General features: G+C 48.5%; 5 protein-coding genes across 5 annotated transcripts; 4 read left to right on the top strand and 1 right to left on the bottom strand.

Annotated features, from left to right (window-relative positions):
* Positions 1-1,474: 1,474 nt before the first annotated feature.
* Positions 1,475-3,351, bottom strand: BT62DRAFT_931630 (uncharacterized protein). The gene is made up of 2 exons (XM_043186169.1): positions 3,156-3,351; positions 1,475-3,101 (listed from the first exon to the last, which is right to left on the bottom strand). The coding sequence occupies exons 1-2, from the start codon at positions 3,183-3,185 to the stop codon at positions 1,497-1,499; spliced, it is 1,635 nt and encodes a 544-aa protein (XP_043040555.1). The 5' UTR covers positions 3,186-3,351; the 3' UTR covers positions 1,475-1,496.
* A 3,611-nt stretch (positions 3,352-6,962) lies between these two features.
* Positions 6,963-7,786, top strand: BT62DRAFT_100152 (uncharacterized protein). The gene is made up of 2 exons (XM_043176750.1): positions 6,963-7,381; positions 7,440-7,786. Exons 1-2 carry the CDS (start codon positions 7,264-7,266, stop codon positions 7,706-7,708), a joined length of 387 nt encoding a protein of 128 aa, XP_043040554.1. The 5' UTR covers positions 6,963-7,263; the 3' UTR covers positions 7,709-7,786.
* A 448-nt stretch (positions 7,787-8,234) lies between these two features.
* Positions 8,235-9,479, top strand: BT62DRAFT_980541 (WD40 repeat-like protein; the record flags this gene model as incomplete). Its single annotated transcript, XM_043189521.1, has 5 exons — positions 8,235-8,283; positions 8,336-8,695; positions 8,770-8,858; positions 8,912-9,250; positions 9,306-9,479. 5 exons carry the CDS (start codon positions 8,235-8,237, stop codon positions 9,477-9,479), a joined length of 1,011 nt encoding a protein of 336 aa, XP_043040553.1.
* A 130-nt stretch (positions 9,480-9,609) lies between these two features.
* On the top strand, positions 9,610-11,294 carry BT62DRAFT_931623 (uncharacterized protein). Its single transcript, XM_043186168.1, has 7 exons — positions 9,610-9,725; positions 9,782-9,827; positions 9,889-10,241; positions 10,301-10,467; positions 10,521-10,583; positions 10,643-10,817; positions 10,888-11,294. Exons 3-7 carry the CDS (start codon positions 10,074-10,076, stop codon positions 10,984-10,986), a joined length of 672 nt encoding a protein of 223 aa, XP_043040552.1. The 5' UTR covers positions 9,610-9,725; positions 9,782-9,827; positions 9,889-10,073; the 3' UTR covers positions 10,987-11,294.
* Positions 11,295-11,761: 467 nt separating this feature from the next.
* Positions 11,762-13,981, top strand: BT62DRAFT_948930 (uncharacterized protein). Its single transcript, XM_043188090.1, has 5 exons — positions 11,762-12,136; positions 12,194-12,280; positions 12,332-12,410; positions 12,471-13,573; positions 13,629-13,981. Exons 1-5 carry the CDS (start codon positions 11,973-11,975, stop codon positions 13,771-13,773), a joined length of 1,578 nt encoding a protein of 525 aa, XP_043040551.1. The 5' UTR covers positions 11,762-11,972; the 3' UTR covers positions 13,774-13,981.
* Positions 13,982-15,958: the final 1,977 nt, after the last annotated feature.

The raw sequence follows: 15,958 nt of genomic DNA, 5'->3' as shown, positions 1-15,958 counted from the left end.
ATTTGGATAGCTATTGTTACTAAGTCACCTGTATTGAATAAGAGTTGAAGTCTTTACCAGACTTTGGGTTTTGGCTTAATAAGAGTTTTGGCATCTGAGTATCAGTTCTCTTGTTTCAAGGACTGCTAGCTAGCCAAGGTGCAGCTAGCCAAGTTTCAGTGCTTGAGAGACTTGGTATTGGGTTTCAGAGTTTTCTAAGTTAAGCTGGACACTATAGCTCTGCATTTTAAGTCTCAATTCACATACCATGTCTTATCCCTATCACCCTTGTGAGTATTTCATCTTAGGATACAAGCTAGCTTTGAATAAACTGCCTTTACATCTTCATATTTGATTTATCTGAGTCTGTAGAATGCTTCTATCATACTCAAACCACCCAAACTCACCCATATTGGTGATCATGCATTGAGTGGTTAGGTGTTGGTGTTTGAGAGCTCATTCCTCATTTGCCTCTCTTAGTCACTTAGCCATTATCCAGCACATCACCATGCTGCATTGTTGGTGTCAAAAATGTTGATGGGACTGCTAACCACATAGAGAAAGATACTGGCCAGAATTTTGAGGGGAAGGATGCTTATGGGGTCCATGGGAGATAAAACTGCTCAGTGAATGTATTTGGCCTCATGCAATAGGCAGCACTTCTCCATGAGTTGATGAAGTGCATCATTTAAATAAGAAATATCTGCATCAATCCAGGCAAGATCATGGTTGATGGACACCTCTGACTCTTTCAAGATTGACTTGTTCCTTTCATCAAAAAGACCATTGTACACATGACAGTGGGAGAACATCTGATGAAAGTCCATTGTATTTTGATATGACTTTTTGAAGTATAGGCAAGACATCAATATTCTCATACATGATCTACATAAATGAAACTGAGTAATCAAACTACAAGTCATTCCCTGCCACTCACAGAAATCATACTATTCATTTTTGTGAGAACTATTGAAAACCAAAGATAGTAAAAAAAACTTTTGTAGCCACCAGTGAGTCATGACTGGAGTATGCTGTCTTTGTTGCTCCTTGTACTCAAGGACTCTACAACAGAATATAATTTGTTGCAAGAAAGACAGTAAAACAAATCAAACTCACCCATACTCTAGCATGTGGAGTGCAAGTGGTAACTTGGAAGAAGTTGAATGGTATGAGCCAAACTGTTCCTATTTTGATTCCCACACCACAGATCCACTTGCCTGCATTTAATTTAAGTTAATAAATATACTCTACGTGGGTCACCTTCCAATTCAAAGTGAGAGACGGAGAGTCTTTCAGGACAAGACTCAAGGAATAGCATCATCTATAACCATGTTGGTACTTTAGTCAAAGTACTAGTGACTCTAATCATCCATATATAATTTCCCGCCCGTTCCGCTTTCCGAGTCGCCTTTTTCCAACCGCTCAGCATCATCTTTCATTTAGTTGCGCACTACTTGAGGCAACTCCTATGAAAGGGAATCATATTTTAATGACTCGCAGATGTAAGGACAGCCAGATTATACATAAACGTGTCTTTCTTCGTCGATGTCGGAGCCACAAGAACTGATGACCACATCAAAACCCTCCATCTTCATAGTTCTCAGCCGTTCAAAATCATCTTCACCTAAATTACAAAACCCCTCATCCGGCACCGTAGCAGTGAGATGGAACTTTTGCAGGGACAACCCGAGGCGTGCCACCATCATGTCTACCATCTTACGGCTGGCACAATGAACGTCGGTCTCGCTGAAGAGGGTCAGTTCAAGAACAACGTCCTTCAGATGGGGGACGAGTGCCTGCGAATCGGACAATCTGCGGAAGAGAATCTTCAAGATATCGTCATTTTGAGCGGACCATTCATGAGTCTGATAATAGAAAGAGACAAGAGCGGGGCTTAATTCGAAAATTCGAAGGAGATTTTCTGGGTGGAGAATGATATCAGATATCTGCAGTGTGGTCAGAGTGTTGCAATGGGACTGAATCAGCAGGTCCTGGAAAGAGGCGAGGCAGTCGATGGGATTCACCCAACAGTCGTTGAACAGGGCGACATCCGTGAGTTGTGGAAGCGAGAGGCTGCGGATAAGAGAGTTGTCGCAGACTGTCAATTCTGATAACGAAGGTTTGGTGATACGTGGGAAGACAGTCCGGCCTGCAGGACAACGGTAAGGGGCATAGAAGACCTTCAAGTTGGGCGAATCTTGGAGGAGCTTTAGATGATGGTCATGGATTGACGCGGACGCTGACCAGACGTCCCTGTCGTCGACAAAGAGCTCAAGGTTGGCAGATGTAATGTGAAAGAGGGTATTGAGATCTAGACCGAACACTTTTATCTTCTTGAGTGCGGGTGTATAATCGAAGGCATCGATGAAATCTAAGCCTTCGCAAGAATATTCCAGATGACATTCTTCAAGCCTCCCGAGGCGCCCGCGGACATGGGAAAGGTACCCCACCTCTTGTAGACCAATACTGGTAAGATAGATATTCGTCCAGCGTTCGGCGGTGGCAATCAGCTCTTCCCACATTGTCGATCCAATAGACGAGGTCACTCTAATGTCTAGCCTGTGCTGACGTGAGCGAGACAACACCATCCGGAGCAATGCCATAGGGTCTTTCTTACGCACGCACTGGTCATCGGAAGAACGAATCTCTATCCTTGACCATAGGCCAGGACACATAAAAATGCACACAGATCTCCACGACCTGGACACTTGCCCGATGACCCAAGGTTCGCTGCCCGCATTGAAGATATCACTGAAGAAGCCAGCGGTGTACAAGAATATCTCCCTGAGAATTTCAGGGGGAATGCGACGGATGAGAAGTAATGGTACACGATGGTCGTATTCAATCTCTTCCAAGAGTGCAAGTCTATTGTGGAGTTGACGACAAGTGTCGCGACTGAGCACGTCCGCGTCGCCGTAGGATAAGCGATCGAGGTCGGCGACGATCCGGCGAATGTCGTTTTGGACGTGGAACAATGATCCTTTCAGAATGCCGACCTCCATTGGATTTGGAACGTCGTTGGTCCGGAGAAGAGCGAGCAAGGTGCGTGGGCGCTGATACGACGAAAGATCGTCGTATTTAGAGAGAACCATTTGTTCGAACGTGGATGGTGCATGGTATTGCTGCATATAAATAAGAAATTAGTGGTGGAAAATTGGACCGACGTCTCTACATACGTTGGAGAGATTATGGCTGCTTGTCGTCATACTGAATTGTTGACCAGTCGGCGGGTTAGGAACTTAGGATAACGAGCGCGTTTCGAGAACTCTCTGAGGGGCGCTGAAGCAGGGAATGATAGGCCACCACATTGCGATGCAAGCCACTTTTAAAGGGCTAGACAGGACAATGGGTTTCCAAACAAGAATGCTGAACGATTTAATGTAAAGGGACACTTCGGAAGTTTCCGGGTGGCCTTGTCTTCCGAATTGCCAATTGCCCTTCTGTTTAGAATTCAACCTCACCCAATGCCACTGTCGTCTAGGACCGGTTTATCAAGCCTTTATTCAGGACCCAACTTTGCGAAGAAAACGAAGAATGCGGACTGGCTGCAATACACTGTATCGTTATTCACTGGCCCTGAAAGACTTTGACATACTGGCATATCCCAGAGAGATGCCTATACTGTTGGAGGATATCCGTTTTATACCCTCTTTTCGTCGCTCGTTCCTACTTACCATATATGTACATGCCTCCTGTCATTACTCGATCACCTATATAGCCTGGCTGTAGATACCCGTATACCTCAGTTGTTTCGCCTACACTGTGCCCGACTGAGACTATCACTTATAATCTTCTGCCAATATATACTCCTTGGTTGATCCTTAGTACTTTTGTCAGGGTGGAGACTGTTCAAACTTTAATGTCCATTGTTCAGCGTTCATGACTTGGAAACTACAGAGACAAAAACAGCTTCTACTTGGACGCTGTACCATAGAAAAAGTATCCTCTAACACTTAGCTTACAGGCATTTTGGAATGTGAGCAGGGGGTCGTCCATCCCTCCCATTGCAAATTGCAGACATACATCCAGAAGAGAACAACTAATACGAGCTGAAAAGACCACCTTCGATTTATGGGACACTGTCATGATCCACGACACTCGGAATTCGGAGGGCGGGGGTTATGAGATACTTTGCACATTTCTCTGAGAAAGGGAGGTAACTGAGCTGACGGAGGTGGCGTAAAGTTACGGGGACGAGCCGTGGCTTGTCAGAAGACTCTGTCCAGTCGTTTTCGCCAGTGGACTGCACTCCAAGCTCCTCTGGACGGATCGCCACGGAAACAAAGTTGTAGAATTCCACGGCCGTCGCTGAAGGAACCTGTAAACTGGCGTAGGTTCGATGCCGGGAACATGCTGGGTGAAACTCGACCCCTGCAGTGAAGACCCAGTGACGTGAGTTTGGGAGCATCAAAAGCCGCGTCGATTGGGAGAGGTTTCGAAAAGCTCCTGAAAACTTCCGTGATTGAGGTCCTGTGGCCCGAACCAAACTTGACACCATCGGTTGGAATGTGAAACCACTTCACTGATAATGGCTTCGCCAGGAACATCGCCATCCTATATCGACGACGACCAACTTCAACGATGCATTCTAGGACAGACGAAGCTGTAGCCTGACAATGTCGAGGTCATGAGACGGGAGGTAGGTCACACAGCTCCGACTGCGGGCGGGGGGGCTTGACGGTTGACCTAAGTGCTGGGGAAGATGAAGCAACGAGTCTCCACCAATGACAGGCGTGAAGAAATATCCATGGCGCTTTCTCACTGAAATTGTAGTCCGATACCCCGTCGCATGCATAGGAGAGTATGATGAGCAGTACGTCACAATTAAGACGTCGAAGAGGAGACATCAACGACCGTTTAGCGGCCAGATTATTCACAATCTTGTCACGTTCCTCGCGAGCACGAGATGCTAGTATGTCGAGATGCTTTAGATACTGGTTCAAATCAGAGATGGCTTTTTGCATGTCAATAGTGATGTCTTGAATAATTGAGCTTGAGTCGATATCGAGGGTTTATTTCCCTGAGCGAAGGCACTCGAAGACATCCTGACCCTGAAGTCGGTCAGGACGAGGAGTCGGTGATGCGCTTTCGTGGGATCCGCAGTGCAAACACTGTTTCGAGTCATACCCCCTGCGTACGCTAATAGCCATGAGACTGGGAATTGGGACGCAGCTTGCTGGTAAATTTATCCGTTACAGGATGAAACAAAGAAGAGATTCGCTATGAATCAGTGAGACGGGGGGGCTCCAGCTGAACACAGCACAGCGTCCGGTATTTGCCGATCCATCTTTCCCCTTTGCCTCCATGATCCTCTTCATTTCATCCCCCATTTGCTTCAATCTTCTAGATCGACACAAACATATGATTACCCCGTGTACTAATGTGTCCTTGATAGAATGATCACCGCGTTCATCATTCTCTGCTGTGGTTCCATTTTTTTGAAGCTCGCAGCAAGTGTTTCCTCGGAAGTCTGAAGACATCGTACACTACTTGGTGGAATATACCTCAATCAGAAAAACAAGGTATGTTTGTTTGCCCTTGATCAAGCTTTGGTATTTTATCCTCCGCCTGTTGCGTTAGATCTCCTCACCGGCGGTGCTCAGAGATTACGAAACGGCGAAGAATATACAAAGTTAACCGAAGCGCTGCTCTACGGACGTAGTTGATATGGCCCGGACTCTTTCGTCAACTAGCGGTAACAGCACCCTCTCGACCCAGGCAACCTGCCTTGCTTTTCCCTCATGCAAGCCAAACCGCCGGTGCCGGCTGCAATAGGCCACCATGTATGGCTTCCTCCACGACTTGCATCCTGTATATCGTACCTCCTTATGGCCTATTCAGACCGACAAACGCATTTCTACAGGAGGGTGCTCACTGTAATGCCACAATCCGCGTCGAGTTACTTCTGTGCTTGGTGTCGGCGGCATGTCAACACCGGCTGACAGAGTCTCGATAAGCGAGCGGACCTCGATGAACATGCGTGGACCAAGGGACCTTATCTAGACAGGTGTGCCAGCGGGTCTCCGTCCATTCTCGCCCATTCCCAAGCTATAGAATCCTTGTTCGTGTAAAAAAAGACTTCGTCTCCGATGCGCTAATGTAGGAAAAATGATGAATGTTAAGAATAGTCGTGCAAGTTTCGAGGTCTGATGCCAAAGAACAGGGTAACCAGAACTTCTGAAACGCGCGCCCGTTCTCGCTTGCACAAAGTGACATACGAGGGACGCAGCAGCGTGAAGTTGTGGTTGTCTAGCATCAAGATCTGGTCCGTGATATTATCTTGTTTCGTGGCAATGATCTCATCTGGCTTCGAATATATAGATCCCTCGAGATTGCTCGGATGCGCGTCCAGCACGAATCCAACTCACCTCGTCCGAATTGCCCTGGGGGTCAGTATCAAGTGATTTCGACAGCGTTCCGGGCTAGAAGCGAAGAATTGTGATATTTCTCTGTGATATGAGTTTCTGATCCCGTTAGGACGGATGGTTGGAGGGCGACGACTTGATCAGATTCATATGCGGTGCACACATCTAACATGCGGATGAGAATGCGCTTCCCACGCACGCCGCCCGATCTATATTGACCAGAAAATCTCGGTATGTCACCGTGTTCAGGGACGTCTAGAAGTAAGCAACACTTAACTGTAGCAGACGATACGTGAACTTTTTGCTTGGCGATCATGTAATACCGTGGGATTAGCTAATATGTGTCTAAGAACCATAGTTGCTGTTAGATGAAAGGGGTCGTGCTGTTCGCCGCGGTTATCAACATCATATGGCGGCATATACTTGCTTCCATCGTACGAGAACCTAGAGCCTACATTCGGTCAAATCCACACCATCGGCCGAGGAATCATCGGAGAAGGAAACCGGAGTGTGGATACGGAAGCAACAAGCTAAGGAGAAGAGAAGGGGTATAGATTCAAAGGAAGTTTAACTGGGGAACCAATAAGAGGCTTCATAGGCAGCCTGACAGTCTTCTGACTTGACGTTATGAATTGACGAAGAATCGAGACCGAGCCTCGTCGGGAGGACTTTTAGCATGAGGCCGGACCGCAGAAGCCGAACTCGTCTCGAGTCATTTAGACCGTCTAGGCACATGTCTCTCTTATAAGAGTGGATTCATCATAACATGTCCAATATTTTCACCCATCTACTGCCCTGGCACTGTGGCAGTGTACCCGGGGATTGCTTACCTTGTGTTACCTGGGGAAGCCTTCACATTCAATCGTGCAAGTACTTGAACTGAGGGGGCAAATTTTTTCTAAAGCTCAACTCTTAATTAATGGCCACCAATACGGTATCAAGCGGATGCATACCTTTCCCCTCAGTGCCACAATCGGGCAAATTTGCCTTTGCACGTCTTTGCAGTGACCGCGAGGTCTACCTCGTACAATTGACCGGTACGTGGCTCGGATGTCTCAGGATTGAGTCGCGCGTCTTACGGGTTGGCTTTCGTAGAGGAATCTTGTCGTTCCCTTTGTGGCGACCTTTCATGTCCCCAGAATGCCCCCAATGCCTGTTTCACGAATGATACCCAAAATGCGTCGATAACGCTACGCCTATTTCGTCATGAATTCATTTCTATTTTCCGTCTTGCGGGGAGCAAGACTGTACGCCTGTCGGATATCCGTATTTTGGAGGTCATAGATGATGCGGCAAAAAGATATGAGGAGGAGCAAGGGGTGGTGTTCCTGGCGAGAGGGCTGGTTAGCGGGATGCGGCGCTGATCGTAACGACGCGTTTTTTTGACGGGATTTATGGTTGAGGAGCAGCGTTGAGTGACAGGACCGAGTTGTGGAGGAGCGCTGGCATATTGGACTGCTGGATCATCTGCGGAGCTGTCGGCAAACCTTGAACATCACTTATGCTATTATAATTATAATTATTTCGTCCTCGATGCTGATACGTACGCTAGATATTCTTGTCGTTTGTCTTGTACAATTCGACAGGATACGATATGACGTTGTTTGAATCCAACTTGTCGTTGGTTAAGCGCAAGTTGAGCCCTCACTAACAGGTATGGGTGTACCTGCAGTTCAAGCTGGGATTCAGCGGTCTTTCCGCTACACTGCGTTGTTCGGCGCGTTAAACGCGTCGTCGTCGTAAGGCAACTTGGTTCAATACCAAATAAAACCCAACAAAATGCGTCTCGCGGCAAATAGTTTCGGGATTTGTCGGTTTTTCAAGTGACGACGTCACGTCTTTCATTACGATCCGAAAAGCCGAACGCAACCTTTCCCTGCAACACCCAAGATGAGTGCAGATTTGCCCAACGATATTGTTCTGATAGCCGAACTTCCAGGTCTTTCATCTCTTTTTTTCTAGCATAGACATTGCTGATTTGATGGGGACAGGTCACGAAGATCGCGCCTGGCATGTTGCTTGGAATCCTACCAAACCCATCCTTGCATCATGTTCCAGCGACAAAACCGTTCGGCTGTATGGATACGCTGACAAGTTCACATTCCTCACATCAATACCAACGGGGCACACAAAGACCGTGCGCGCCATCGCCTGGGCTCCGTCAGGCAATACACTCGCGACGGCGTCGTTTGATTCAAATGTCGGGATATGGGAGCGGGAGGACGGGGACGAGTGGGAGTGCGTGAGCCTGTTAGAGGGACACGAGACGGAATGTAAAAGTGTCGGGTATTCCTCTACAGGGACGCTGTTAGCGAGCTGTAGTCGGGACAAGTCTGTTTGGGTCTGGGAAGGTGCGTCGTTGTCTGCCCAAATGTGCCCGACTTATCATGCCACCTCCTTCACCCTACTCATATTTACCCTCTAGTCCAGCCAGACGCCGACTTTGAATGTCTGGGCGTCATCATGGAACACTCTCAAGACGTCAAGTGCGTAGCTTGGCATCCCACCGAAGAGGTCGTTCTGCATCCCTAACCGGACCCATGTCGGTTGACCATTCACTCGTGCAGATTCTCGCCTCTGGATCATACGACGACACGATCAAGCTCTACGTGGATGACCCAGAAGACGATTGGTTCTGCTGCACGACGCTTACGGGCCATAAGTCGACAGTCTGGGCGTTGGCGTGGTCCCCAGAAGGCCAGTACCTCGCCTCGGGGTCGGATGACAAAACGGTGAGGGTGTGGAAGCGGACGGGGAAAGTTGAGTTTAAACAGGTGCTGGTCCTGGAAGGGCACGAACGGCCGGTGTATTCCGTATCGTGGGGGAAGGGGAAGGGAGTGGGAGTGGGAGCGGGAAGGCTTGCTAGTGCCGGTAGCGACGGCATCATTCGCGTCTGGGAGCTCGTTGTGAGTCAAATTCCAAGGCTGGACGAGTTCGAGGCTTAAACAATTTGTCTTTTAGGAAAAATCGGACGATGGGCTCTTGGAACATAGGATGATTGCAAAACTGGAATATGCGCACGACGTATACGACCTGAATGCCATTGTCTGGTGCCCCAGAGCTGGTTTCGAGGATATGCTAGCTACTGCGGGCGATGATGGTGTTTGTAAGGTGTGGAGAATTACTCCCAGGTAGACAGTAGGTATAATATCTTTTAATGGCATGAGTGATTGTTTACCTACAGGAAACCACTCTCAGTTTTAAACAAACGAAGTGAGAGGTAGTATTTTCCTTCTCCCGACGAACCCTGAATTCGGCTTGCATGGTAACCGGCCGCCTGCGAGCGAAACTTCCGCCTGTTATCGATTTCATCGTCCAAAAGGTAATCGGGAAACGACGGGGAAGGCGGCGTTGTGCACCTCCTCTTGGCATAAAGATAAAGTCTCTCGCATTTTCATTTAGCACGATGGTCGTCGAGACTCATAACATCGATTCAGTGACCTCCTTGCTTTTCTGTGCGCTAAACTTACAGGATTCCGAAAGGTGCGCGTTTGTGATCAATCTAACATCCGAGATCGACCAGTCTGATCAGAGCTAGTACCAGGGAAAACCAATTTAGAGGTGGATACATCGTTCCATTTTGCCGGGGGAAATCCTCACCCTCTGGAAATCCAAAAAGCTGAGCGCGATTCTCGGCCTAGGCTCCGGTCCGGGCTGTATCCATTTTGCAATCACAACCCAGATCTCCTATCCCCCGCACTACTAATCTTGTTCTTGTTCCCTCCCATCATGCCGTTCACGCCAGACAGTACGATGCTCATCCGCTCGAGGGAGTACGGGGACGGGTCAGAGTACGACCTTTCTTCGACTTCTTCTACGATTATCCCGGACCACTATGTGAAGCGGCTCTGGAGGAGACATACGCTGTTGATTGGTAATGGAGGCACGGGGCGCACGGTGAGTGACGAGTCAGTTGGGGGAGGTGCATGGTGACTGATATCAAAAAAAAAATACAGATCCAGTTTATTAATAAGGACGAGAACTCGAATGATAGGTCTGTCGCGTATTCGACGACTGAGGAGGGGAATCTGTTGAGGATCCTTACCGGTGGGTACGGCGAGGGAGGTACAGAGATTGCGAGAGTTTTGTGGTCTGGGTCTGGGAGGTCGATTGATAAGAACAGGTGAGTTCCATTCGTGCGTCTGTCTAGTCTATCCAGCATGGTGATTCCTCTAGTACGATGACTATGGGTAACAAATCCGGAGCGGTGAAAGATCTTCTGAAAAAAAGCAATCGCATGTACGTGGTTGGCCCGCCACGACCGTCTCGGGAGAGAGACACTGACTTCGGACCTGCAGGTCGACCAGTCGGATATTCGTAGGTCCAGACGGGCTGGAATACAAGTGGAAGGTGATTTCTGTTGGGAACGATCCTGCGTTCCCGGAGACGACGTACAAGACGCTGTATGTGAAGGATTCGCAGCATCCGGTGGCTACGACGTCGAGGCTTACGAGGAGGGATGGGAATATGAATGTGGGTTCCATGGTTTTTTTTTCGTCTCGTTGTGGGTTAGGTTGGCTCACCCTTGTTGTTGTGCATGCAGGAGGAAGCCTACCCGATTTATATTGCCGAACGCGGGATTAGGATCCAGAGCTGGATTGTGGCTTCGTTGGTGATTCTCGAAAAAATTCAGACGTCGTAGGCTTCTCCTTCTCGTTGAACGATTCAGTCTTTTTTGGGGCGTTATTTAATATCTGTTCAATTCGTTAATGCTTTCGTTGTATGCGATAATTATAATGAGGTTCAAGGGAAGGGGATGCAGTATGCGATGGGTCGGCTTGTAATAACCAATGTTGGGGAGAAGCGTAGATTCCCTGCAGGTCCCTGGTACTGCGATCTGCCACTGCATGTAGTTTTGCCGAAAGAATATTCTGTTGGTATAGCGGGATCAGAAGGAGTTTGAGTTTATAAAAATATGACGGGACCTTTACATACTTTAAAGGAGAATCATAGGCAATGGCCATTGTATATTTTAATAGCCGCTGGATATGTAGTGTCCACAATTAACAAGAAATGGTATGCTCAGTACCATGAGAAGGGGGGGATTATAATAATACCATCATTGATAACAGCCTAGTCATTGGATGGAGATTAGAGAAAAGAAGGATATCGATGATGTCATAGGATGGGACCAAAGCGCGATAGACGCCAGCAGCTAGTAGCCAGCTTGAGACTTTGCTTTTTGTACACAAGGTGAGTACTTTAACAAATCCAACTTTGGAAGGACTGAGGTCGAGGGAAGAATGAATCTGTGCCATCTCTAAGAAACAAGCCTTCGTTGGTTTGTACAGTTGTAATTACGTAGTAGGGCCCACCAATACACATTGTAATGCCAACGTTGTTTACCTTTATGAAAACTAATTGCAATGCGCCTCCGCAGCCCACTGCCACCGGAGAGGTTAGTTATGACTTCATACTCAATTGCTGGGGTTTCGGCAGTGCTTTCTTACAGCAATACCGAGGCAGTACTTGCTAGAGGATCATATGACGACACCGCACAATAGAAAATAAGGATAGTCGCCGTACAAAGGGAAGAAGAAAGGGAAGTCGATTTCCTAATTCGATCTCTCCCCTTTACCACGTTCGTCCGTCCGTTCCTTCCTTCTTGCTTCCTCCTCGTTCGTCACCATGTCCACGATATCCAACAAACGTCCAGCTATGCCGCTACTCGATGAGGAGGACGATCCCGCAGTCTCGGTGCCAGATACAGGTGACGCTGGTGAGGGGGGCAAGCTCAAGATGATTGTCCAACTAGTCAAGAAGTGCTTTGGGGTCAAGGATATTGCCACTATGTGAGTTTCTCAAGGTTTTTATAGAAAATTGTAGGAGAATAACAATTGGGTTGGTAGGCGCCTTTCATTACCAGCATCACTTCTAGAGCCTATCCCTAACCTTGAATGGTCGCAGTACCTCGACCGACCTGACTTCTTCGCCGCGTGAGTGTCATCATTTTCTTTGATACTGCCGACGACACTGACCAGGAGCAGTATCAACGACTCTGAAGATCCCTTTGAGCGAATGCTGGCCGTCTTGCGCTTCACATTTACGAAGGATCTTAAATACGTCGTGCGTATCAAAGGCGCTTTTCCGTATCAGCTGTTTCCTTGACAGTCTGTCTTTTTCTAGTCTGGTAGGGTATTCAAGCCATACAACTCCGTACTGGGGGAACACTTCCGGGCCCACTGGGATGTCTTCCCCATAGTTAGCTCAGGACACCCGGACCGGCCGCCCATCGTCCTGACGGAACCCCCGACGACGGGCTCGCTCGAGACGTCCAGCATCAAGAGCCGCCGGAGTTCCAAGAGCAGTACCAGCAAGAGCCCATCAACATCACTCAACGCCCACATGTCGAGCCTCAGTCTTGGCGGGCAAGATAAACTCCGGATAGCGTACGTTACAGAACAAGTCTCTCACCACCCTCCCGTGTCAGCGTATTATGCATCCTGTCCAGACCGTTCGCTGGAGCTTCTGGGCGTCGACCAGATATCGGCCAAGGTCTCCGCGGCGATGACGGTTAAGGTTGTTCCAGGGAGCTACAACAAGGGGATGTTCGTGAAGATTAGGGGGGGACATGGGGAGGGCGAGCAGTACCAGGTTACGCACCCTGTTGCGAGCGTGAATGGGCTGTTGCGGGGGAGCTTTTATGTCACGGTGGCGGATACGACGATTATCACCTGCACGGGAGGCAAGCACGGGCCCAAGTTCCGAGCGATAATCGAGTATAAGGAAGAGTCGTGGTTGGGCAAGGCGCGGTTCCGGTTAGAGGGGATCATACATCTCGTCAACGAGGGCGACAAGGTAGACGGCTGGAAGATGGCCAAGGACGTTCCACAGTCTCTTGTTGTAGCTGTGTTTGACGGCTCTTGGAGGGGGCATATCCGCTGGCGGCGGGTCGGCTCTGGCTCGTATCCCACTACGACCTCTTCTGCAAGTTCCTCTCCCTCCCCAGTTCATATGTCCCTCCCTCGATCGAATGCGACGTCGAGAGCAGATTTGGCGACGGTTTCGGAGGGGGAGTACTCAACGCTGATTGATATCGGCGAGTTGGAGGTTATCCCGAAGCAGGTGAGGCCGCTGGAAAGACAGCTGCCGCATGAGAGTAGGCGACTGTGGCATAACGTGACGAGAAGGTTAGAGAATAAGGAGTATTCGGACGCGACGAAGGAGAAGGTGGCTATAGAGCAGAGGCAGAGAGAGGAGGCTGCCGAGAGGCGGAAGAAGGGTATCGGGTGCGTCTCTTTTTTAACAATTTTGTTTTGCGCTTATTCAAGGCCTTGCGTTTAGGTATGTGCCTCGGTACTTTGATAAGGATATCGACTCTGGAGTACCGCTACTAACGGCAGAAGGTAGGAAAGCACTCAATGAGGAGCTCCGGGAACCTTCGCAGTATCATATAGTCGGCTCTGCTGATGCTAAGCTCTCTTCATAATTATTATACCGACTAGATTAATTCTTCCCCACCAGTCACCGCCCACCCTTTTCTGACTTTGTGGACAGTAATCATGGGATTCATTTTGCAAGTTTTTTTTTACGATGGCATTATACGCATGATATACTCACTCCTATTTACACGACTTTGATATATGCTTGTGATTGATGATCTTTTTTTTTTCCCTGACGAAGCGCTAAATCGATATCATCCGTGTCATCCGATCGTGGCTTGTCTTCTTACCACGTCGTCGCTCCAGCAAGTACGGACTCGAAGGGCAGATGTTGTCCGAGTAGTACGGTGTGTTTCTGGCGGCACGAGGTATTCTTTTATTCTCGTGCTGCTGCATTGCCGCTTTAGCTCCGCACTTTGGCTGGATGGGTATTTCCCCTCGGTTGTGTTTATCGTCCGAAGTCCGTCGCCACAGGCACGATGTCGTACTTGAGGATAGTATGCCTTTATCGTGGAGAACCATTTCTTGGGCTAGTCCCATGATAAGACTTCTCCAATGAGAAAGTAGCTGATGAAGATTTAGTTATCCTGTCGGTGAATTCTGAAAACTGGAGAATCAAAATCTGCGGCTTCGGAGCGCTTCTGGGTCATATTTTGGGGGGGGTCTACTGCTAGGCAGTCTTATGAAAACTCCAGACAAGGATAATGCAAACGGTCTCGTCTTTTAAACATCAAAGGGCGATGTGACGAAGAGCATCTTCTAACGCATGGAGGGATATGTCATTATTTAAGATGACCCGGTTTCAGGAGTCAGTTCCACGTCGTACATCTCTCATATAGCTAGCTGACGGGGTACCAAAGTGCCTTCAAGTTTAGTGCAAGGAAGACTTCTCGGTCCCGAAAGCATAGGATAATTTCGTCATTGTGCCTCGGAATGGCGACGAGTCCATTCGGGATGGGTACCCACCTTGTCACGGTTTCCACGCACTGCGCAGGCTCAGGCTTCGGGGATGTAGAGAGTATACCCCGTTGCTAGGTCAGCGTCAGTGGTCACCGGTTTTGGGGTGAACCATTCCGGCGAGTAAGAACCCATTTCCTGATCATAATGGTCGGTTTCTTTTTTTCCGGCTGATGTGAGGATAAAGTTCCCATTTCTGTCTTCGAGCTGTCACATTTGTGCTATGATGAGGCTTGGGCCACCGCCGCGCCCTCGTCAGGGCGCGTTTGAGGCGATTCTTTGGCCCTGGTACGAATATTGGACAATGGTATGGACGGAGTCGCATATATCTTTCGCTTACTACTAGCAATAACATTGCGCATGTTTAATGTGTCCTTTTTTTTCCGACATGGATCCGTCTGGTACTGATATGTCTGGTCATTTGTAGTAGTACCCGGATTGATCACCGTCAGGTCTCGTAATTCATCGCTGAAGACCGATGTTCGTGAGTAGATACGGTTTCTGTTCGCTCATCAGGTGAAGGATTTACAAGTTCCGATGGATGGAATGCAGTTGTCGACGGCCCGTGGACCTACAAAGTACAATCACCATCTCTCCGACCACCGTGTAGTGATTCGGTGTTTTTTGTATTTTTCCTTTGGCTGTGAACGCGGCGCAGGTGTTCATCGATTTTTTTTTCCGTTGGTCACAAAAGCGGCTGGTTCTCGTGTTTTGCCTTGGGAACATCCATAATATCGACTCCAGACGACTGGATACATGATAACGGGGTGCGTTCCATGTGACCTTCTGTTCCGCCCTGCGCTCCTAGTTGTCTCCTAGGTAATCAGAAATTTCGTGTGATCAGCTGTGTAATTAAGGTTCCCCTTTGATAACGACTCGGAGCTTCAAGCTTATGTGACTAGGAACCATCCAGAGATTATCTTGATTGCTAGCTGTTGGTGATACAACGACACGATGGCGGCGTATATCGTTCTCGGTGGTTCGAGCTCGAGCCGATTCCATGCTACAAATGCCGCTTACTACCATCGACAACAAGAAGAGGATTCAATCACGGACTAAGTAACACGAGGGTTCAGGTCCAGATGTATCTTTCGTTACTATCTCAACTGCCATTTGACCTTCAACTTCTCCTGACTAGATATTGGTATCTCAGACCACTGGCAGTCTACCCTTTGGAGGGTCGCCCGTGTCAATACTTACTGACGGAATGCACTATGTCTGTCTGTCTCCCAGACTTGTCTTCGGGAGAAAGGTATTTCGGCCTATTTTCGTATT

This window comes from Guyanagaster necrorhizus (genome assembly GCF_019112545.1).
Source record: "Guyanagaster necrorhizus MCA 3950 unplaced genomic scaffold BT62scaffold_11, whole genome shotgun sequence".
Lineage (NCBI taxonomy): Eukaryota > Fungi > Basidiomycota > Agaricomycetes > Agaricales > Physalacriaceae > Guyanagaster > Guyanagaster necrorhizus.
This window is presented reverse-complemented; position numbering and strand designations above follow the sequence as displayed.

Excerpts from the sequence above, each read along its gene's own strand:
- BT62DRAFT_931630 (XM_043186169.1), bottom strand. The coding sequence starts at position 3,185 with ATGACGACAAGCAGCCATAATCTCTCCAAC. Across the intron at positions 3,102-3,155 it reads GCAGCCATAATCTCTCCAAC|CAATACCATGCACCATCCAC; the intron begins GTATGTAGAGAC and ends ATTTATATGCAG.
- BT62DRAFT_100152 (XM_043176750.1), top strand. The coding sequence starts at position 7,264 with ATGGCCACCAATACGGTATCAAGCGGATGCATACCTTTCCCCTCAGTG. Across the intron at positions 7,382-7,439 it reads CTACCTCGTACAATTGACCG|AGGAATCTTGTCGTTCCCTT; the intron begins GTACGTGGCTCG and ends TGGCTTTCGTAG.
- BT62DRAFT_931623 (XM_043186168.1), top strand. The coding sequence starts at position 10,074 with ATGCCGTTCACGCCAGACAGTACGATGCTCATCCGCTCGAGGGAGTAC. Across the intron at positions 10,468-10,520 it reads AGGTCGATTGATAAGAACAG|TACGATGACTATGGGTAACA; the intron begins GTGAGTTCCATT and ends TGATTCCTCTAG. Across the intron at positions 10,818-10,887 it reads GGAGGGATGGGAATATGAAT|GAGGAAGCCTACCCGATTTA; the intron begins GTGGGTTCCATG and ends TTGTGCATGCAG.
- BT62DRAFT_948930 (XM_043188090.1), top strand. The coding sequence starts at position 11,973 with ATGTCCACGATATCCAACAAACGTCCAGCTATGCCGCTACTCGATGAG. Across the intron at positions 12,411-12,470 it reads CGAAGGATCTTAAATACGTC|TCTGGTAGGGTATTCAAGCC; the intron begins GTGCGTATCAAA and ends GTCTTTTTCTAG. Across the intron at positions 13,574-13,628 it reads AGGCGGAAGAAGGGTATCGG|GTATGTGCCTCGGTACTTTG; the intron begins GTGCGTCTCTTT and ends CCTTGCGTTTAG.